At 44.4% G+C, this 22569-nt stretch overlaps 1 protein-coding gene across 1 annotated transcript in view; it reads left to right on the top strand.

The window, feature by feature from the left end:
- The window catches only part of LOC144604098 (syntaxin-binding protein 4), a 123671-nt gene that overhangs the window by 81024 nt on the left and 20078 nt on the right, over window positions 1-22569 (top strand). Inside the window, exons 9-16 of the mRNA XM_078418220.1 lie at window positions 593-734; window positions 5803-5909; window positions 8850-9000; window positions 13228-13300; window positions 16020-16114; window positions 19219-19315; window positions 21423-21550; window positions 21890-21982. Of these exons, the coding sequence (XP_078274346.1) occupies window positions 593-734; window positions 5803-5909; window positions 8850-9000; window positions 13228-13300; window positions 16020-16114; window positions 19219-19315; window positions 21423-21550; window positions 21890-21982 (886 nt within the window). The remainder of the gene's footprint in view (window positions 1-592; window positions 735-5802; window positions 5910-8849; window positions 9001-13227; window positions 13301-16019; window positions 16115-19218; window positions 19316-21422; window positions 21551-21889; window positions 21983-22569) is intronic.

The raw sequence follows: 22569 nt of genomic DNA, 5'->3' as shown, positions 1-22569 counted from the left end.
CTCAGCAGGTCAGACGGCATCTCTTGACAAAAGGAATAGATGATGTTTCAGATCAAGACACGTCATCTAATTGCATTCATAGTTGTGGGAAAGAACCATCTAGTCTAAAAGCAAGGACTCAAGTCAGAGTATCACAGCATGGATGCAGGTTCTTTTGTACAACTTGTGCATGCCGACCAAGGTGCCTGCTTGAGCTAGTTCCATGGGTTTCCATTTGGCCCATATCCCTCTAAACCTTTCCTATCTATGTACCTGTCTAAATGCCTTTTAAAGTTTATGATTGCACCAGCCCCTACCACTTGCTCTGGCAGCCGAGATGCCCACCACCCTCTGTGTGAAGAAGTTGCCCCTTTGAATACAACTCCCAGCTTCTATTTTCTTGTGTTCTTATGTCCATGTGTACTGAACATCAATTAAAAAAGAAAAAAATACTCCAAACTCAACTGTAAACTTGACTGAAAATGAAAACTGCGAAGTTTGAGGCCTATTCATAATTTAGGTATAAAAGCCATTGTGATTTAAATAATATTTATCCTTAGCAGGCTTGGGTTTAATAATGGTTTTCAAAGATTTAGATATTTCTTCTTCTCAGGTGTCACAGTGATGAAGAAATTCAGTTTGTTACCATCACCAAATCTGCTGCCCTTGGTCTCACTGTTTCGGGAGGATCCAACAGACCCGATGGGCCCAAGGTTTATGTGGAAGATATCATTTCTGGGGAAGATTGTCAGAAGGTAAAGGGACAATAATTATGGTGGCAGTGGGCGATATCATCGGTCAGATCCATATTTCCCATATGTTTTCAGGCTGAGGTTTGAGAAACACATCTGTGAATGTCACGCGATCGTTTGTTGTTTATAATTTCCATTTCAAGTTCAAAACCAAATCATGTCCATATTTGGTGATAGAATTTGCTCCTTCCCATTGTATATTTGTAGATAGGTTGTCCCAGGTGAACTGACCCATATCCGCCACGATCAAGAGTTTGATTTGTCCAGGCATGGACAATGTCGTGCGAGATGTGGCATGTTTATAATAAAGTGATAAATGAATGTGATACTGTAAATGTGCAAGTGTCCCCATCTGAACAACTTCAGTTTTTGTAAAGGCCGACACATTAATGGGCTGAGACCATTGTGGAAAACAAAATTCAAAAGCTAGTTTATTTATCAAGTTACATTACGGGGAGGAGTGATTTGCAGTTCTAAAGCGCGTTGAAGTGGATAAATCCTCAGTGCTGAGCAAGTGCATCCTAAGACTACGATACGATACGATATGATACGATAGAATGTTATTTATCCCAGGAGGAAAATTAATCTGCCAACAGTCATAAAGCACAAGATACATGAAACTTGAAATCAAAGTGACGAGTGGAGAGGGGTGTCAGTCTATCCCACGACATAAGGGGAAGGAGTGGTACAGTTTGATAGCCACAGGAAAGAAGGATCTCCTGTGGCGGTCTGTGCTGCATCTTGGTGGAACCAGTCTATTGCTGAAGGCACTCCTCAGGTTGGCCAGTGTGTCATGCATTGTCCAAGATGCTCCGCAGTTTGAGGAGTATCCTCCCCTCCAAGACCACCTCCCATGAATCCAACTTTGCCCCCAGGACGGAGCCAGCCTTCCTGATGAGTTTGTTAATCCTGTGGGTGTCTGCGGCCTTCGCCCTGCTGCCCCAGCACACGGCAGCGAAGAAGATGGCACTGGCTACCGCTGATTGTTAGAACATCTGCAGCATCTTACTGCAGACGTTGAAGGAGCGGAGCCTTCTCAAAATGTACAGCAGGGTCTGTCCCATATTGTACAGGGCCTCAGCACTCCAAGGTATTTGTACTCCTTGGTCAACTGCACATCCACACTATTGATGGAAGGGGAGCAAGGACTAGCTAGGGAACTGGACCAGTGAGCCTGACGTCAGTGGTGGGAAAATTGTTGGAGGGGATTCTGAGGGATTGGATCTACCAGCCTTTGGATATCCATGGACTCATTAGAGATACTCAGCATGGTTTGTGTGGGGGAAATCATCTCTCATTAATCGGATAGAGCTATTTAGAAGGGGCTACCAAGAGGCTTGATAAAGGCAGGGCAGTGGATGTTGTTTAAATGAACTTTAGCAAAGCCTTCGATATCGTCCCACATAGAAATCTAATCTAGAAAGTTAGATCACGGTGAATCCAAAGTGAGCTACCCAACTGCATTCAAAGTTGGTGTGGAGGAAGGAGTCCAAGGGTGGTTGTGGAGGATTACTTCTCTGACTGGAAGCCTGATGACCAGTGGTGTGCTACAGAGGCCAGTACTGGGCAAGCTGTAGTTTGTTATCTATATTAACAATTTGGATGGCAATTTAATTGTCATTGTATGTCAAACCAGGCAGGACTTACGCAGTTAAAAGTGAGAGCTTGTAGAGTGTTGCAGAGCAGAGAGATCTAGGAGTACAGACGCATAGTTGCATGAAAGTGATGATTCAGGTGGACAGGGTGGTGATGATGGTATTTAGCACGCATGCTTTCATTGGGAAAGTATCGAATACAGAAGTTGGGGCATCTTGATACATCTGCACAAGTCGTGGATGAGACCACACTTGGGAGTAACCTGGTTTCTGGGTGATGGTCAGAAAGGTCATACCAGTGACTGATCCAATATTTCCCCATTTTCACCAAATCAAAATCACAGTCAGTGGTGCAGCTGGTAGAGGTGCTGCCCCTCAGCCCCAGAGACCAAGGGTTCAATCCTGACCTTGGGTGCCAACTGTGTGGAGTTTGCACGTTCTCCCTGTGACTGTGTGGATTTCCTCAGGGTGCCACGGTTTCCTCCCACGTCCCGAAGACATGCGGGTTTTGCGGGCTAATTGGCCATTGTAAATTGCTCCCCAGTGTGCAGGGAGTGGATGTAAAAATGGGATAACAGAACTGATGTGAATGGGATGATCGATGATCGTTGTGGACTGGGTGGGCCGAAGGGCATTTTCCCACGCTGTATCTCTAAACTAAACTAAACATCGTGCGAATCCAGTTTGATCTATACAACTCTTAAATACTTAAGCCACAGATTTTTCCTTCCAGAAAGGAAAGACTGGCACAGTTCATTTTCACCTTTTGTCCTGGCATTTAAATCCAATCAGTGCTGGCAGATTGGATGTCTTCCCACATAATGCACATCATTGCCTTTGAAATCATGTAATGTTTATAATTTCCATATGAACTTCTAAACCAAACCACACCCCCTATTTAGTCATATCATCATATCATATCATATATATACAGCCGGAAACAGGCCTTTTCGGCCCCCCAAGTCCGTGCCGCCCAGCGATCCCCGTACATTAACACTATCCTACACCCACTAGGGACAATTTTTACATTTACCCAGCCAATTAACCTACATACCTGTACGTCATAGACCCATGAATTCCTGGAAATGGTGTCAACCGCAAACTGATCCAATATCTTTACAATCAAGACTTGTGTTTGACTGCCAAATATCTTAATAATAATAATAATATATTCCTTTATTTGTCCCCCACTGGGGAAATTTGCAGTGTCACAGCAGCAAAGTGGATAGCAAGAGACATTCATTATAAATAAAAATAAAGATAAGGATAATTGTCATCATTTACTGTGTTTTTCCTTTACTGTTCTATTGACTGGTCTGTTGACTGGTCTGCTGGGAGCAGTGCTGGTTGTGCAGTCTCACAGCAGCAGGAAGGAAGGACCTCCGTTATCTCTCCTTCACACACTTGGGGTGAAGGAGTCTGTCACTGAAGGAGCTACTCAGTGCAGTGACCGTGTCCTGCATGGGGTGGGAGTCGTTGTCCAGCAGCGATGTTATCTTTGCCATCATCCTCCTCTCTCCCACAGCCTGTACTGAGTCGAGGGGGCAACCCAGGACAGAGCTGGCCTTCCTGACCAGCTTGTCGAGTCTCTTCCCCTCCGCTGCTGAGATGCTGCTGCTCCAGCAGACCACTCCATAGAAAATGGCTGATGCCACCACAGTGTTGTAGAAGGTCCTTAGGAGTCCCCCCTGCACTCCAAAGGACCTGAGTCTCCTTAGCAAATAAAATCTGCTCTGGCCCTTTTTGTACAGTGCATTGATATTTTCAGTCTAGTCAAGTTTATTGTTAAGGTAAATACCCAGGTACTTATAAGAGTCCACCCTCCCGATGTCCATTCCCTGGATGTTCACCGGTGTCGGGGGGACCTGGCTGCGCCTGCGGAAATCTACCACCATCTCCCTGGTTTTCCCCGCGTTGATCCGGAGGCGGTTCCGCTGGCACCAGTCCACAAACTCCTTGATCAGTTCTTGGCATGTAGAGCAGGATGTGGCACCTTTACAATGAAGCCAGTGCTAAATAAACTTAATCGTGCAAAGAGTAAAGAAAGTCAATTAGAAATCCAAGTGGCTAAAAGGTCACGTCCAAAGCCAATGGTCTCAATGTAGAAGCAAACTAACAATATGACATTGAAACCCAGGAAAGATTTGTGTTTCACAGGTTGAGAATTTAGTTATTAATTCCAATTCCATTCATTCCCATGTTCCGATACTGACTACACTTTGTATAAAACCCAGAAAATGCTGAAAGCCCTCAGCATCTCTGAGAGAGAAACTAAATTAATATTTCAGCCCAACGACGACTTGTGATATGGGGTCAGTTTACAGGTGATGCCATTTCCAGGAATGATGCGCCCAGCGAAGGCTAAACATTTTGAGTGTTGTTCGGTTTCATTTCAGTATGACAACTACCACAGTATTTTGCCTACGGACAACGCGCTTCATTGGCTCTGATCCAATGATGTCCTCAAAAAGGTTGTGTAAAGCACTATATAAATGCAAACCTCCCCCTCCCTTCCCTAATGCTGGCCGAGTGATTAAGATGAAACTGTCCTCTAAGAAAGGAATTGTCACCAAATAAAACTGTGGAATGTTTCATGAGACAGAGTTGCGACATTTTGTTGTGGGAGGGCGGAGGTACCATATGTGATCTTGGCATATTAGCACCATAAGTGATCTTGGCAGTCTTGATGCTGTTGCTGCCTGTGGGCATGGCAGAAATCAGAGTGTAGGCACAAGGAACTGCAGATGCTGGTTTACAAACAAAAAAGACAAAAAGTGCTGGATTAACTCAGCGGGTCAGGCAACATCTCTGGAGAACATGGATTGGTGACATTTCAAGTCTGGATCCTTCTTTAAGCTGATTATGGTGGAGGAGGGGGGGGGGAAACGAAAGAAAGTTGGAAGAGAGGAGGGCCGGTATAAAGTGCGGTGAGTGATAGGTGGATACAGATGAGGCTTGGGTGGGGGTGGGAGGGAGGGAGAGTTGGACTAAGGCCAGTTATGAACAGACAAAAGGTGTGAGGAGGATAGGAGGTGTGAATTGTGAAGCTTGGGGAAGGGATATAGGTGGAAGGGGTGGAGAAAGGGGGTAAATAGATGCAAATCCAGGTGGGGCACAGGGAAAGGGGGGTTAATCAGTTGTATTTCATGAAGATAGATGCAAGATGCTGGAGTAACTCAGCTTCTTGAAGGGTTCCAACCCCAAACGTCACCTATTCATTGTCTCCAGAGATGCTGCCTGAGTTACTCCAGCATTTTGTGTCTATTTTCAGTTGTATTTCAAAATGTTGACTTGAAAAGACAGAATAAATCATAAAAAGGAAGCATGTTAAAAGATTGCAACACTTTGGAAAGTTGTGGTAGATCAATCCTTCTGGCTAAAGTAAAAATAAAATTCTGTTTAATTCTGTAATAAAACTATTACCAACTAAACGTGGGTTTTTTTGTTTAATCGATTTTCTTGTTAATTATCCCAAGGATGGCCAACTTCGTCCAGGAGATCAGTTGGTTACAATTAATAAAAAATCACTGGTCGGAGTTACGCATGAAGAAGCCAAGAGCATTCTCAAGAAAATAAAGTTGACGTAAGTGGGTTATTTGACATAGCCTGTGCTCACTCAGGGGGTGGAACTCTTATCTCAGGATCCAGACATGTGTTCAGGCCAAATTCCAGAGAAGAGCCGTGTAGACTGACTGTCATTTCTAAGCAACACTGTCGGAGAAATTAACCGTCCGTAATTTATACGTCCGGTTTAGATGTTAATCATTCCCACGGTACATATTTTCAGGAAGTGCAAGGCAATTCTCCAGGTTTCCTAGTCACCATTTATCCATCAAGCAGACGTGATCTAGATAGAATATAGACCAGTACAGCACTGAAAAGGGCCCTTTGGCCCACGATGTTTGCACCAAACATGGTCATAAGGTCATAAGTAATAGGCGTAGAATTAGGCCATTCAGCCCATTGAGTCTACTCCGCCATTCAATCATGACTGATCGATCTCTCCCTCCTAACCCCATTCTCCTGCCTTCTCCCCATAACCTCTGACGCCTGTTCTAAACAAGATTCTATCTACCTGTGCCTTAAATATATCCACTGACTTGGCCTCCACAGCCTTCTGTGGCAAAAAAATCCACAGATTCACCACCCTCTGAGTAAAGAAATTGCTCCTCATCTCCTTCCTAAAAGAACGTCCTTTAATTCTGAGGCTATGACCTCTAGTCCTAGACTCTCCCACTAGTGGAAACATCCTGGCAAGATGCCAAGTCAAACTGATCTCATCTGCCTTTACGTGACCCATATCTCTCTTTTCCTTGCACTTACATGTGCCTATCTGAAAGCCTTGTAAACGGCACTATCGCATCGGCCTCCACCAACACTCTGGCCATCGCCTTCCAGGCTCCCAACACTTCGTGTAAAATACTTTCCCCCCTCTCACACAACTATGCCCTCTGGTGCTGGACATTTCTACCTTGATTGTCTACCCTATCTATGCCTCTCATGATTTTATATACTTCTATCAAGTCTCCCCTCAACCTCCGATGTTTACTTCTGTGATCTTTATTGGAACTTACTGTGTTCACATTGACTGCTGCGTTTCCTATAGTACACACTTCAAATGTTTCATTGGCTGGATTTTGGGACCAAATTGGATCTGAATTAGATATATGTAATTCTAGCCACTTTTTATTGACATTCTCAGGATAACTAAAATTTAAAATTGGTGGACTGAGAAAAATATCCCATTTTCCTTTCAAACTTGGGAATAATAATATAATAATAATAATAATAATAATAATAATAATAATAATAATAATAATAATAATAAACATTTATTTTATATAGCGCTTTTCCAAATGCTCAAAGACGCTTTACAAAAACAGTCAAGACATAAAAACAAACAAACGAACTGTCCTGACGGAGAAGCGGCGAACAAATAGCATCCTCTCACGTCAGGGTCCGGCAGTAGACAATAAAGAACACAAGACACACAATTACAATTTTTAACACAAACAGCCATCACAAAGGAATGTAGGCACAAGGTTGTGGTATTTCACTTCTTCATCCTCTCCTGACATTTAATGGCAGTGTGGCTTATCTATGATCCAATTCCATTTGTCGACCTTGGCCCAATGTCCCTTTGTACTTCCCGTTCAACAAAATCAATCAAGGTTTAAAATTATCAATTGATCATTGTCATTTCTAAGAGATTTCCTAGTGGGCGGCAGTTTTTAGTTTAGTTTAGTTTAGAGATACGGTGTGGAAACACGTCCTTCAGCCCACCAAGTCCACGCCGACCATCGATTACCCATTCACTCTAGTTTTATGTTATCCCACTTTCTCATCCACTTCCTGCAAACTAGGGGCAATTTACAGAGGCTGATTAACCTACAAACCCGCAAAGGTCTTGCAATGCGGGAGGAGACCGGAGCACCCGGAGGAAACCCGTGTGGTCAAAGGGAGAACGTGCAAACTCCGCCCAGAGAGCACCCGAGTTCAGGATTGAACCCGGGTCTGTGATGCTGTGAGGCAGCAGCACTACCTACTGCGCCACTGTGCCGCCCACAGTTAGAGTTTTTTCTCTAACCCCACTCCTTTAACTTCTTGGGCCATATTATCTAATCCAGGATTGCCCATCAATTGAAATAACTCTACCTGCGCAAAACAACCTCATGAAATCTTCATTCAAATAATTCTGTTAGCTTTCAAATTCCAGGAACTACAACCTCAGTTTTTAGATCCTCTCCTTATAATTTTACTCTCAGAACAGTCCACGTATCAATATAGTCAAATCAGATGTGGTCTAAGCATGATTTAGTTTACTCTGGTATGACTTCTGCTTCTTTGTATTATAGTTCCTCTGTACAAAAGCCAGCACTCCTTTAGCCTATTTGACTATTATCTGGACCTGTCCATGACTCATTTGCACAACCCTAAATTGTATTAGATCTCCCTTGGGTCTAGCTGATACCAATTTAGGAAGTACTTTGGTTCCTTCCATTTTAGTTCCAAAGTAGATGACCTCACACTTACACTGAAATCCATTTACTGCGGTTTTTCGCCTGGAGTTGTATTACCACTGTACTTGAGGCCTTTTCAAGATACCAATTTAACACATGTTTGTTAAGTCTACCTGCCTTTAGCTAGAAAATCGATGCATTAAGTTGAAGTCTCAGCACTTTATAGATTCTACTCCACACGCAGGGCAGAATGCCTTCAGAGTCCTGTTGCATAGAAGGGAGGGGACACAATAAGCCACCTCTCAAATAACTGGCTACTTTTTCCCTTTGTTGAGTCAAGACATTTCCAGCAATTTGGAGGGGCCTTGCAATATTCTTAAAGCAAACAAATGGCCTGGAAAAGCATGAACCCATGGAATAAGTTTGTGATTTGTTGAACTGCATCATAGCGTGGGTCCGAAACCAAACTGGTTTTAGGACTTGTCACGTAACAAACTAATGTTCAGCATCCACTTAATATCCCATTTAGTTTATAATTGTGTATTTTCATAATCTGTTTGAAGGAATGAAGAAACCATAACAATTGCCTTTCTACCAGGCAAGGGACTTTTACATCGTCATTCCTCCTTGAACAACACAAATGACTCAGCTCAGAAGAACACGGGAAATGGCTTCAGTTCTTGTAGACTGAAGGTTCATGTAAGAACCCCCAAGGTTAGTGTAAACAATATTGACTTTGACTTTGATCACATGGCAGTTACAGAGTGTGAAACAAGTGTCCGGCCTCTACCTGTGGAGCGGCCTCTACCTGTGGAGCGGCCTCTACCTGTGGAGCGGCCTCTACCTGTGGAGCGGCCTCTACCTGTGGAGCGCCCTCTACCTGTGGAGCGGCCTCTACCTGTGGAGCGGCCTCTACCTCAGCTGCAGTTGTGATTCCATTTTAGCCCCTACTTCCTCTTCTTTCAGACTTCCATCAGTTTTGCGGCATGACCTGTGACTCAGTGGTAACTCCCCTCGCTGCTGGGCCATGATAGCATGAGTTTCACTCTGGAGACTCGAGCACAACACCTGAGCAACGCTTCACTGCCTGTGGTGTTGGCTTTCACACGGGACACTGAACCAAGATCTGCCGAGTTGTATCACTCGTTATCACCTTCTCCACAGCCAACAATGGACCATTGTGGGCTCCACCTTCCTTGATCATCGTTGCTGGCTTTGATTTGTCCTTTTGCATACCTTTCATTCATTTGTTGATTGTACCTTTTCATGCCACTCATTCCCCTCTCCACTGACTCTCTGTCTGAAGAGGGGTCTTGGCCCTATTCCTTTTCTCTAGAGATGCTGCCTGACCTGCTGAGTTACTCCATCTTTGGTGTAAACCAGCATCTGCAGTTCCTTCCTGCACACTTCTCATTTGTTCTGTCAGGTCAATGCAGAAAACTGAGCATTGCTATTTCAAAAAAACTGAATGAGTAATCTGTCAATATGGGCAATATTTACCACTCACTGAAGTCCTAAAACCGTTTGTCATCTCAGTGCACTGTTTGGGAGCTTCCTGTGTGTAATTGACTGCATTACAACTGGGACGAGCCTGTAAGGTGAAGCGTGTGTTGATGTGTTTCCAATTGTTTGTGTTGTGTGTGTACAAAAGTTTGTGTTTACAATTGTAAAGTGTTTTGGAACTTCCAAAAGAAGTTCCTAGAAATCGTGGACGCATTGGTGATCATTTTCCAATGTTCTATAGATTCAGGATCAGTTCCTGTGGATTGGAGGGTAGCTAATGTTGTCCCACTTTTTAAGAAAGGAGGGAGAGAGAAAACAGGAAATTATAGACCAGTTAGTCTGACATCAGTGGTGGGGAAGATGCTGGAGTCAATTATAAAAGACGAAATTGCGGAGCATTTGGATAGTAGTAACACGATCGTTCCGAGTCAGCATGGATTTACGAAGGGGAAATCATGCTTGACTAATCTTCTGGAATTTTTTGAGGATGTAACTAGGAAAATGGACAGAGGAGAGCCGGTGGATGTAGTGTACCTTGACTTTCAGAAAGCCTTTGATAAGGTCCCACATAGGAGATTAGTGGGCAAAATTAGAGCACATGGTATTGGGGGTAGGGTACTGACATGGATAGAAAATTGGTTGGCAGACAGAAAGCAAAGAGTGGGGTTAAATGGGTCCCTTTCAGAATGGCAGGCAGTGACTAGTGGGGTACTGCAATGTTCGGTGCTGGGACCGCAGCTATTTACAATATACATTAATGACTTGGATGAAGGGATTAAAAGTGCCATTGGCAAATTTGCAGATGACACAAAGCTGGGTGGCATTGTGAACTGTGAGGAAGATGCTATGAGGTTGCAGGGTGACTTGGTCAGGTTGTGTGAGTGGACGGATGCATGGCAGATGCAGTTTGATGTGGATAAGTGTGAGCTTATCCACTTTGGTGGTAAGAATAGGAAGACAGATTATTATCTAAATGGTGTCAAGTTAGGAAAAGTGGGCGTACAACGTGGGTGTCCTAGTGCATCAGTCACTGAAAGGAAGCATGCAGGTACAGCAGGCAGTGAAGAAAGCCAATGGAATGTTGGCCTTCATAACAAGAGGAGTTGTTAAAGCAAAGAAGCAAAGAGGTCCTTCTGCAGTTGTACAGGGTCCTGGTGAGACCTCACCTGGAGTACTGTGTGCAGTTTTGGTCTCCAAATTTGAGGAAGGATATTCTTGCTATTGAGGGCTTGCAGCGTAGGTTTACTAGGTTAATTCCTGGAATGGCGACACTGTCGTATGTTGAAAGACAGGATTGACTAGGCTTGTATACACTGGAATTTAGAAGGATGAGAGGGGATCTTATTGAAACATATAGGATTATTAAGGGGTTGGACACGTTAGAGGCAGGAAACATGTTCCCAATGTTGGGGGAAGTCCAGAACCAGGGGTCACAGTTTAGAACGGCGATGAGGAAAAACATTTTCAGTCAGAGAGTTGTAAATCTGTGGAATTCTCTGCCTCAGATAGAGCTCTTAAGGATAGCGGAGTCAGGGGGTATGGGGAGAAGGCAGGAACTGATTGGGAATTATCAGCCATAATCACATTGAATGGTGGTGCTGGCTCGAAGGGCCGAGTGGCCTACTCCTGCACCTATTGTCTATTGTCTATTGTCTATTGACAGGAATGAAGCCGGTTGAGTTTACAGGTTAGAGATACTGCATGGAGACAGGGCCTTCAGCCCACCGAGTCCCACATTGACCAACACTAACGCTTTGTTAGGCCCATATTTGCATCCCACACACTTTACCGTTTGCAGAGGCCAATTAACCTACAAACCTGCATGCCTTTGGAAAGTGGGTGGAAACCGAAGCACCCGGGGAAAACCCATGCGGTCACGTGGAGAACGTACAAACTCCATGCAGACAGCACCCGTAGTCATGATCGAACCCGGGTCTCTGGTGCTGTAAGACAGCAACTGTACCGCATCACCACTGTGCCACCCAAGCCATAAAGAAATGACAGTGAATATAATCAGCAAGTGAAGGGTACCATAATAAAGCAGCTCTCAGTAACAACAGTCATGATCATCATTAAAAAAAACACCATATTGTTTACTGAAGGAAGCAAGTCTTCCACCCTTAGCTGGTCTGGCATGAAGCGGACTTCAAGGCAGTTGATTCAAAACTGGCTCCTCAGTTCTCGGACCAAGCACTGCTGCCAGAATTCCCAGCAACCCTCACGTCTGACACACAAAGAGATGGAATGAAAACTTTTGCACTCGGTAGAGGAAGGTAGAATGGTCATCATCATATATCACAGCCAGTGACAAAGTAATGATTATTAGAATTAAAAGGATTTAAAACTAAGCAGGCCGCAATGGCCACATAAATTAGCCCCTATTTCTGTTTTGTAGCCATGGCAACAAACAAATGTTACATTAAATCTTACACATATTATTTACTTCAATGGCTCTGGAGTATCTCATTGAAAATAACATGTTATAAAATGTCAATACAATTCCCTGCAGTACTGAACCTATGCAATTCAGGCAACTTTGGGATACTCCTCTCTTGGTCTTGTCTGAGTGACCTTGTGTTCTGAATTAGCAGCTCCAAAGTCTTGCTGTGTCTCTTGCCTACACTGTTAGTGAGAAGGACTTAGCCTCCATTGATGAAAAACTGGTGGGTATTTATTGAAGGGCTCATAAGATGGCCACTCGGATAATAACCAAAGTAAAAACCACATTGAGGTAACAGTGACGTGGCTGCCTTAGAGCGCCAGAGACCTGGGTTTGATCCTGACTGCGGGTGCTGTCTGCATGGGGTTTGTATGTTCTCTCCCCCCCCCTCCCCTCTCCCCCCTCCCCCCTCCCCCCACCCTGTCCCCCCCACCCACATGACCACATGGGTTTTCTCAGAGATCTTCGGTTTCCTCCCCCATTCCAAAGGCGTACAGGTTTGTAGGTTAATTGGCTTGGTAAAATTGTCCGCAGTCCCTGGTGTGTGTGGGATAGTATTAGTGTGCGGGGATCGCTGGTCGGAGCGGACTCGGTGGGACGAAGGGCTTGTTTTGGTACTGTATCTCTAATCTCTAAACTAAACTGAAAGACTGCATCACGCAATGTACTGATCGATGCCCAAGAAAAGGAGGAGGAAAAGGGAAATGAAATATGCCAGTCTATATCAGTCTGTCTATTCCACTCCCGCATGCAAATCCAAGTTGCATTCTTTGTTAATAGTTGTAATTATTATGCCATTTAACATTCCAGTTCCTCAACTTCCAGTTTAATATGATTCAGCCATCATTAAATATGATTGCATATTATTCAAATAAGGTTCTTGTTTCCTGTGAAATTTAGAATTATTTTTTGGGTGCCCTTGTTCCTTTTGTAGTAAGTTCCTGCACATAGTATTGTGAAACAGTTGTGCTAATCATTACTTGTATTTATTTCTGCAGTTGCAAGTTGAAGAACACTGTCTCGTGCCTTCTCAGTCACCAGACATTTGCCCGCCAGAGCGCACTGCCTCAGGTATCTATCCACAAAGTTTAAAGGAGAAATCTCCAGAATGCTTTCATTTTGTATGGTTTTAGCAGGGTTAATCAAAGAATGGGCAGTTTCACCACATCATTCTCTCTTCCCCCACTTCTACTTGCCAGAGGTATCAACAGACAATAGGTGCAGGAGTAGGCCATTCGGCCCTTCGAGCCTGCACTGCCGTTCAATGTGATCATGGCTGATCATTCTCAATCAGTACCCCGTTCCTGCCTTCTCCCCATACCCCCTGACTCTGCTATCCTTAAGAGCTCTATCTAGCTCTATCCTTGCCTAAATCCAACTAGTCTCACTGGGAAAAATGAAAGAAACTTAAGTTAATAGTTAACTTAATAGTTAACTATTAATAGTGGCGAAGCGGTAGAGCTACTGCCTTACAGTGCAAGGGACCCGGGTTCAATCCTGACTACGAGTGCTTGTCTGTACGGAGTTTGTACGTTCTCCCATAACATGCGTGGGTTTTCTCCGAGATATTCGGTTTCCTCCCACACTACATAGACGTACAGGTTTGTAGGTTAATTGGCTTGGTTATAAATGTAAAATTGTCCCTAGTGTGTGCAGGGTCGTGTTAATGTGCGGGGATCACTGGTCGGTGCAGACTCGGTGGGCCGAAGGGCCTGTTTCTGCGCTATATCTCTAAACTAAACTAAACTAAGTGAATACCAGCATGGAAACAAACACTTAGGCCCACCGAGTCCTTGCCGAACATTCATCACCCGTTCTCACTAGTTCGATGTTATCCCACTTTCTCATTCACTGCCTACAACCTAGGGGCAATTTACAGAGGCTGATTATCCTACGACCCATGTCTTGGGAGGAAACCAGAGCACCCAGGGAAAACCCAGGCGATCACAGGGAGAATGTGCAAACTCCACACAGACAGCATCTGAGGTTGGGATCCAGCCCGGGTTTCTGGCGCTACGTGGCAGCAGCTCAATTGCACCACTGTGCCGTTCCTTTTTATATAAAATCTGATGACTTGGAAATATAACCCTTTATCCATCATAGAAATTACATCTCCCGTTGTTTTAGTTAAGAGTGTCTTGGGTTTTCTATATGAATGGATTAGGTGGTCAGCCATTCCAGTTCTGTTTTGTGATTAGCCAGTTCCACACTTGTCTACATATGTTTGACCTGTCCAGGTTCTGGTTACATATGTGACCTGTCAGCCCAATGGGTATTGGAATTGATCCAGCTCTAATCATCCAGCAAAAACAAGGCATTTAGGCAGCTAAAAAGAAGTAGGCACAGATTCTGACAACCTTTAACATTAATTTACATGTCGATCAAACGTGTGTGTAAATTACTGCAAATTTGGCTCAAAATATGCGATTCCATTCCAGATTTTGTTTTCTGAATTTAAATCCACCTCTTTTTCTTTCTGCTTCAATTAGTTCCTTTCCCCAACCTATGGGTATATAATGACAACATTTGCTAAAGCTCAGTTTTCTTTTCAAATCTGGCCTGTATCTATATATTAGAAATATGGCAACACAGTAAAATTAGAGCAGGAGACCACAGTCCCTTCAAGTTCGCTCCACCATTCAATATAATCTTGGCTAATCCTATAACTATGGTCCATACTCCCAACCTCTCTACTCACTTGTCCCCATTGTTTGTGCTTAGACTTCTGGCCCAAGACGGCTTAGAGCAGAGGGCTTTTCTGTGGGGTGTTGGCAATGTTGAGGGTGTGCATTGGGAGCACACAGAAGCCCTATGTAAGTGGCAGAAAGAGCGCGCCACCTGATGAACTACCCATCCATCCATCCTCTCAGCCACCTCTTGCCCCAGCTGAGGAAGAGACTGCCGTCCCCACCCTGGCCTTAGTAAGCACGTCAGAATCGCAACATCGGAGAAGAAATAAAGCATCCTTGGTCTTGAGGGCCTGTCTAAGAGGAAGGGGGGTGAACTTCAGAAGACGATCAAGAAATCAATGAACACTTCCCATGCGGCAGCTTGTATTTATGGATGAAGATCCATACCCTGCTCCTTAGTACTGAGGCCCTGTTTAACTGAGCCCCCAATGCCATGAATGACGTATCACATGGAGAAACTCTGACCACAAACTGGTGAAATAAGTGTGAGACCAGACTTTGCTGGCTTTACCTTGCACTAAACATTATTCCCATATCATGTATCTATACACTGTAAATGGATTAATTGTAATCATGTATTGTCTTACTGCTGAATGGTTAACACGCAACAAAAAGCTTTTCACTGTACCTAAACAATAAACTAAAGTGAAACTGAGCTAAGTTCCTCTCGTTTCAGGTCTCCAACACAACCTGAATTGAATAGCAGGAGTGATTGAGAGTTTAGAACTTTTAACAGTGTGAAGGGCAATGCTTTTAGAGATACAGTGTGGAAACAGGCCCTTCGGCCCACCGAGTCCACACCGACTTGCAATCTCCATACACTAACGTTATCCTACACACACCAGGGCCAATTTACATTTATACCAAGACAATTAACCTATAAACCCGTATGTCTTTGGAGTGTGGGAGGAAACCATCCCGGAGAAAATTCATGCAGGTCACGGGGAGAACGTACAAACTCCGTACAGACAGCACCTTTAGACTGGATCGAACCCAGGACTTTGGCGCTGTAAGGCAGTAGCTCTACCACTACGCCACCTTTGATTTGATCAAATGACCAAATTAGTACGTGTAATCCCTTTTTATACCTTTACTTGCAGCTGCCAAAATGTTCATTCCAAAGGAAGAGCCCAGCAGCAAACTGAAAGTCTGTCTGGACCCTCATGTACGTTTAAAAATGGATAAGCTTGAGCTGGTAAGCATCTCCTGTTGGTGTGTGTGTGTGTGTGTGTGTGTGTGTGTGTGTGTGTGTGTGTGTGTGCGTGTGTGTTGTGTGTGTGTGTGTGTGTGTGTGTCTTTCTCTCTCTCTCTCATTTCTCTTTTACTTTTCTTCCTTCTCCTGCCACTGTCCCCTCTGTGATTAGTGCGGGCGTCAAGGGTTACGGAGAGAAGGCAGGAGAATGGGGTTTAGAGGGAAAGACAGATCAGCCATGATTGAATGGCGGAGCAGCCTTGATGGGCCAAATGGCCTAATTCTGCTCCTATCACTTATGACCTTATGAACCCTGGATTGGAGTGAGCAAACCCATTTGTCGATGTAAATTCAAGAGGAAAATACCACGTTCTCTAAATACTTCGACGTGGTAAAATCAGACAATAAAGCACATACCTGGAATTAGGTGTGCAACTGTAAAAGTCTGCCACATAGCGTTATCATGTAGGTCTGGTCACCTGCAATTCAGTGGAATACCAGGGCTACTGACAGGCCCTGCACACTGAAGGCCATTCCTTCATGCATTCCACCAGTGGAGCACTTCTGAAAGGCGTCCAGTTCAGTCCAAGCCTGGGATCATGTTTGGGGTGACATGGGGTACAAAGGCTTGAGGGCAGGGTCAAGTCTGAAGGGGTAGGATCGGCAATCAGGGTGTGCGATGGGTGGCCGGGCGATTAGGATTGCTGGTCGTGGTGGCTTTCTGAGGTATTGGGTCAGATCAGCAGATTGGTGGGGGCAGGACTTGCTGGGTTAGAGTTATAAACAAGTGCAGGTAACAGAATGGGGCAGGATCCCTCTCAGTGGGGCATGGTTAAGTGGCGGAAGGATATTTTATATTTCAAAATACACTTTACTCATAATTTATACAGCCAATATAACCGACATGCGTCTTTCTCTGCACTTATTGTAACTTCAATTTGATGCATTTCCTTACAATCCTTCTCTCCTGAGATGCTGCCTGACCTGCCTGAGAACGGAGATGAGGAAGAACTTTTTCAGTCAGAGAGTGGTGAAGGTGTGGAATTCTCTGCCTCAGAAGGCAGTGGAGGCCAGTTCGTTGGATGCTTTCAAGAGAGAGCTGGATAGAGCTCTTAAGGATAGCGGAGTGAGGGGATATGGGGAGAAGGCAGGAACGGGGTACTGATTGAGAGTGATCAGCCATGATCGCATTGAATGGCGGTGCTGGCTCGAAGGGCTGAATGGCCTACTCCTGCACCTATTGTCTATTGTCTGTTGTCTATTGACCTGCTGAGTTACTCCAGTATTTTGTGAATAAACACCAACGTTACTCATGCTTCCTCCTTAAACACTGCACCCCATGGGGCATTAGCTAGGTCCAGCCCTTCAGTGTTCAACAGTGGTGGGACCCTACACTGTAGCTCTTCCCCAAAGAACCTTAGTGATGACGCAACTGAGCATCCCAGGCCTCAGTGCATTCCCATGCAATGTCCCAGTCGTCAGCATTCACTTGCATTGTCTTAACCAGTATGACCTGTAACCTCAGACACACAGACACAGAAGGATAACTGAGTTAGTAGTAACCGAATAGTGAAAACGCCTAGATAGAGTGGACGTGGAGAGAGGATGTTTCCAGTGGTGGGAGAGTCCAGGACAGCCTCAGAATAAAAGGACGTACCTTTAGAATGGAGTTGGGGGGGGGGGGGGGGGGGGGATTTCTTTTGCCAGAGGGTGGTGAATCTGTGGAATTCACTGCCACAGATGGCGGTGGAGACCAAGTCATTGTGTATTTTTAAAGCAGAGGTTGACAGGTTCTTGATTAGTAAGGGCCTCAAAGGTGATGGGAGAAGGCAGGAGAACGGGGTTGAGAGGGAAAAATAGATCAGCCATGATCACATGGAGGAGCGGACACGATGCGGCGATTGGGCTAATTCTGCCCCAAGTTCTCATGGGCTTAATGGGGAATGAACTAGTTGTGCCTGTGCGGGGTAGGTCCCATTTAGATAATGATGAATCAAGCAAGCTTTATGAAAGATTTGTTCTGCATCAGGTGCCTGAGGTTGGTAGCACCAATTGAACTTTGTCGATGTGGCTTTGAGGCATGCCACGCACACCACTGGATCTCAATATTAGGATCCAGTGTGCACCAAATATACAAGATCTTGGATCTTCAATTACAGTACACTTCATCTTTCATTGAATTTGGATAGTAAGGCGCACAAACATTGTGATGTTGAGTAATCTGATTTCTATACAACAGCGTATTCGTCCATAAATATTTGCCTTTATTGGAGTAGATTAAGCAGACTGGAAGAAAACATGTGGAAGGAACTGCATGTGCTGATTTATACCAAAGATAGACACAAATGCTGGAGTAACTCAGCGGGTCAGGAAGCATCTCTGGAGAAAAGAAATAGGTGAAGTTTCAAGTCTGAAGAAGGATTACCTACTCCTTTTCTCCAGAGATGCTGCCTGACCCGCAGAGTTATTCCAGCTTTTTTGTGTCTATCTTTAGAAGAAGACGTGAGGCCATTCTTAAGTTTTAACCAGCATTTTAAGATAGGGAAACTTCCAAGTACTAAAACCGGCTAGTTTACTGAGACATTGTCAAATTCTCAGCCACGCCTCAATCTGTTAAGACTGCCAAGTCATTTCTCAATGTTGGAAACCTTTAGCAAATTACAACGCGGATGTGCAGATTAGTGAATTACATTAGTATGCAGCTTACATTTAATGTCCTCTAGTTTGATGAAATGTGGGAAAGGTAGTTACTGGTGAAAGCTTGAGACTCTCCCTGACTCCTGTAGATTGTGTGTTATAACGTTGTCTCTGGAGGGGACATGGGATTAGGTCTGAGTCCCTTCACTCAGTCATGTCTAATGGGGCTGGTTGATGGGATAATGTCTGAAGAAGGGTCTCGACCCGAAACATCACCCATTCCTTCTCTCCAGAGATGCTGCCTGTCCTGCTAAGTTATGAGCATTTTGCATCTATAGTGGGATGATGGAATGGAAATGCCAAACAGTGGCCGTGTAAACAATGAGGGGGTGTTTATGTTCTAACACAGATCATAGTTGGACCATACTCTCACTGTAGCCAGGGCTGTTACAGCATCCTCTCTGTTGCAGGCACTGAAGTACCTTAGACTACATGTGACGGAAGAACAAAGAAGGGCACTGAGGCAGAGTCTCAGAAATGACTCTCAGGGAACTGTCGCCTTTGGAGGTAAAGATTTTATTTTCAAATAAAATAATATCTTCAAGATCATCTCACCATGCTTTATTCCTGCAGAAACCTATTCTGCAGAAATGCAGGAAACCATTTCTAACTAGAACTTGCTATGATTATTATCAATGTGGGTTCATTGATAGCAATCTCATTATTCTCATCACCCAACATGGTAGACATTGGGGTACAAATATGCAACCCATCACCTCCCTTCCAGTACTAGAATCTGTGATGGTGTTAAGGGATTGCTCCCTCAGACCAGAGAGCCTTAGACTGAGCAGCACAGTTTCTGCATAAATGACCAGCCGTGAAGGACGGCACGGTAGCGCAGCGGTAGAGTTGCTGCTTTACAGCGAATGCAGCGCCGGAGACTCAGGTTCGATCCTGACTACGGGTGCTGCACTGTAAGGAGTTTGTACGTTCTCCCCGTGACCTGCGTGGGTTTCCTCCCACACTTCAAAGACGTACAGGTTTGTAGGTTAATTGGCTGGGTAAATGTAAAAATTGTCCCTAGTGGGTGTAGGATAGTGTTAATGTACGGGGATCGCTGGGCGGCACGGACTTGATGGGCCGAAAAGGCCTGTTTCCGGCTGTATATATATATGATATGATATATGATATGATATGATATAGGTGAGGTGTAAACAAATTTTACTCAGAGCACTGTAAATGGTTTGAATGCTGAAATCATGGAGCCAAAGAAGCAGTTTAGGCAGCACAGTGATGCAGCTGGTAGTGCCACTGCCTCACAGCAGCAGAGACCTGGGTTTGGTCCTGTCTGTGTGGAGCTTGCACGTTATCCCAGTACCACATAGGTTTCCTTTGGGTTCTCCAGTTGAATGAATGAATGAATTAATTAATAAGTTTATTGGCCAAGTATGCATATAGAAGGAATGTGCCTTGGTGCTCCGCTCACAAATGACAACACAAACATACAGTTAACAATTAAGAATAAAGCATAAACACATCAAAACAATAAGGATACAACATCTAAAAAGACCCTTCGGCCCAACTTTCCCACACCCACCAACGTCTCCCAGCTACACTAGTCCCACCTGCCCGCATTTGGTCCATATCCTTCCAAACCTGCCCTATCCATGTACCCGACTAACTGTTTCTTAAATGTTTGGATAGTCCAAGCCTCAACTACCTCCTCTGGCAGCTTGTTCCATACACCCACCACCCTTTGTGTGAAAAACTTACCCCTCAGATTCCTATTAAATCTTTTCCCTTTCATCTTAAACCTATGTCCTCTGGTCCTCAATTCACCTACTCTGGGCAAGAGACTCTGTGCATCTACCCGATCTATTCCTCTATTAATTTTATACAACTCAATAAGATAAGACTCTCACTCTCGCCCAATTCCCCTGCCCTGCCTCGCTCTTGCATTCGAGCTCTTACATAAATCTCACACTGGGCTAACTGTGATTTGCACTGGTGTGTTGGCGAGTGGTAAAATCTGGGAGGAGCTGAGGCAGATATAGGATGAATAAAATGAGATCAGTGAAAGATTAGCACGATTAGTTCAGAGAACCAAAGTACATGTTTCTATACAGAATTCCATTTGTTTCATTGTTATATTGAGTTATGACTCAGAAGGTTGGACCATAAAAGTAAAAGAGTAGATGAGATCTCACTCTATCTTTCCTCCCTTGGGCATGAAGTGGTGAAACACAGAGTCTCTTGCCCAGAGTGGTGGAATCAAGAACCAGGGGACATAGATTTAAGGTGAATGGTGCTAAGGTTTTATTGGGATTTGAGGGGTAACTTTTTCCAGGGTGGTGAGTGTATGGGCCGAGCTGCCTGAGGAAATAGTTGAGGCTGGGACTATCACAACCTTCAAGAAGCAATTAGACAGGTACATGGATTGTTCAGGTTTAGAGGGATATGGGCCAAATGCAGGCAGGTGGGACGAGTATAGATGGGACATGTTGGTCGATGTGGGCAAGTTGGGCCAAAGGGCCTGTTTCCACGCTGTATAACTCTAAGTCTTTCAGGCAGGAAGGCAAGGCAGGAAAGATCGTTTAAATTGCTTTGGGAATTTGTTTTCTGCTGATGATTGCCATTTCTCTTGGTCCAGAATAACACTGTGTGAACTCTGCAGATTTTGAGCAGGCAACAAGGAATAAGCTACCAATGGAGCTGGAGGAAGTAGGCCTCAGTCAGAGTCCCCTGATGTTTTATCCTCATGAAGTTGCAAACATTTTGGATACAACAGCGTTCCAATCTCCGGTAAGAAAATACTGCCTTTGCCTGACCACCCAATGACTGGAACTCGCTCCTTAAAACACCTTGCCTCGGCCTCTCTCTCCTCCTTAATATGCTCCTTGAAGTCCTTGTCTTCTCTGAGCATTCAGCTCACGTTTGACGATCATTCCTACGAACTATTGTAAAACTAAATAAGAAATGCATGTGTTGTTTTAGATTTTAGTCTAGAATCATTCCAAATACTGCAGCAACCCCTTCAAGATTGAGTTAATCCTCCATTGAGTTACTCCTCTCAGATTTAACTGCGTGATATAATATCAAGATCTAAGATGGGCTTTTTTCCTCTCACCCTGTGCATTGTAGATTTTTAGCTCTGTCACCTCCCGTGAGTCAGAAAGTGTGAAGCATCTGCAAACAGAAGTAACCGAGTTACGCCAGGAAGTGAAAAAACTAAAGGTGAGGTTTCTTTTTGCAGAGGATGCGGTACAATGACATTAATATCCTGTGGTGGAACAATTGTGTCACAAAACGTGGGAGTTACTGGCAGGACCAACAATTATTGCCAAATTTTAGAGCCCTTACAAAGATGGTGGTAAGCTGCCACCTCAAACAGCAACTGTCCTGTGGTGAATGTACTCCCACGTACTGTTAGCCAATGGTTTTTGAACCAACAAAGATGAAGGAACAGTGATTATATTTCCAACTCTGTACAGTATAATGGAGTGGTGTATATCTCTTAAGATAGGCACAAAATGCTGGTATGGGGAGAAGGCAGGAACGGGGTACTGATTGAGAGTGATCAGCCATGATCGCATTGAATGGCGGTGCTGGCTCGAAGGGCTGAATGGCCTACTCCTGCACCTATTGTCTATTGTCTATTGTCTAACTCAGTGGGACTGGCAGCATATCTGAAAAGAAGGAATGGGTGACGTTTCAGGTCGAGACCCTTCTTCAGACTGAGAGTCAGGGGAGAGGGAGTCGAGATATGCAATGGTAAGGTGTGAAAATGACAGATCAAAGCAGACGATGATAAGGACATGTAG

Source organism: Rhinoraja longicauda, chromosome 21 (genome assembly GCF_053455715.1).
Source record: "Rhinoraja longicauda isolate Sanriku21f chromosome 21, sRhiLon1.1, whole genome shotgun sequence".
NCBI lineage: Eukaryota > Metazoa > Chordata > Chondrichthyes > Rajiformes > Arhynchobatidae > Rhinoraja > Rhinoraja longicauda.
Note: the sequence above shows the minus strand (reverse complement) of the source record. Positions and strands in the feature narration are given on the sequence as shown.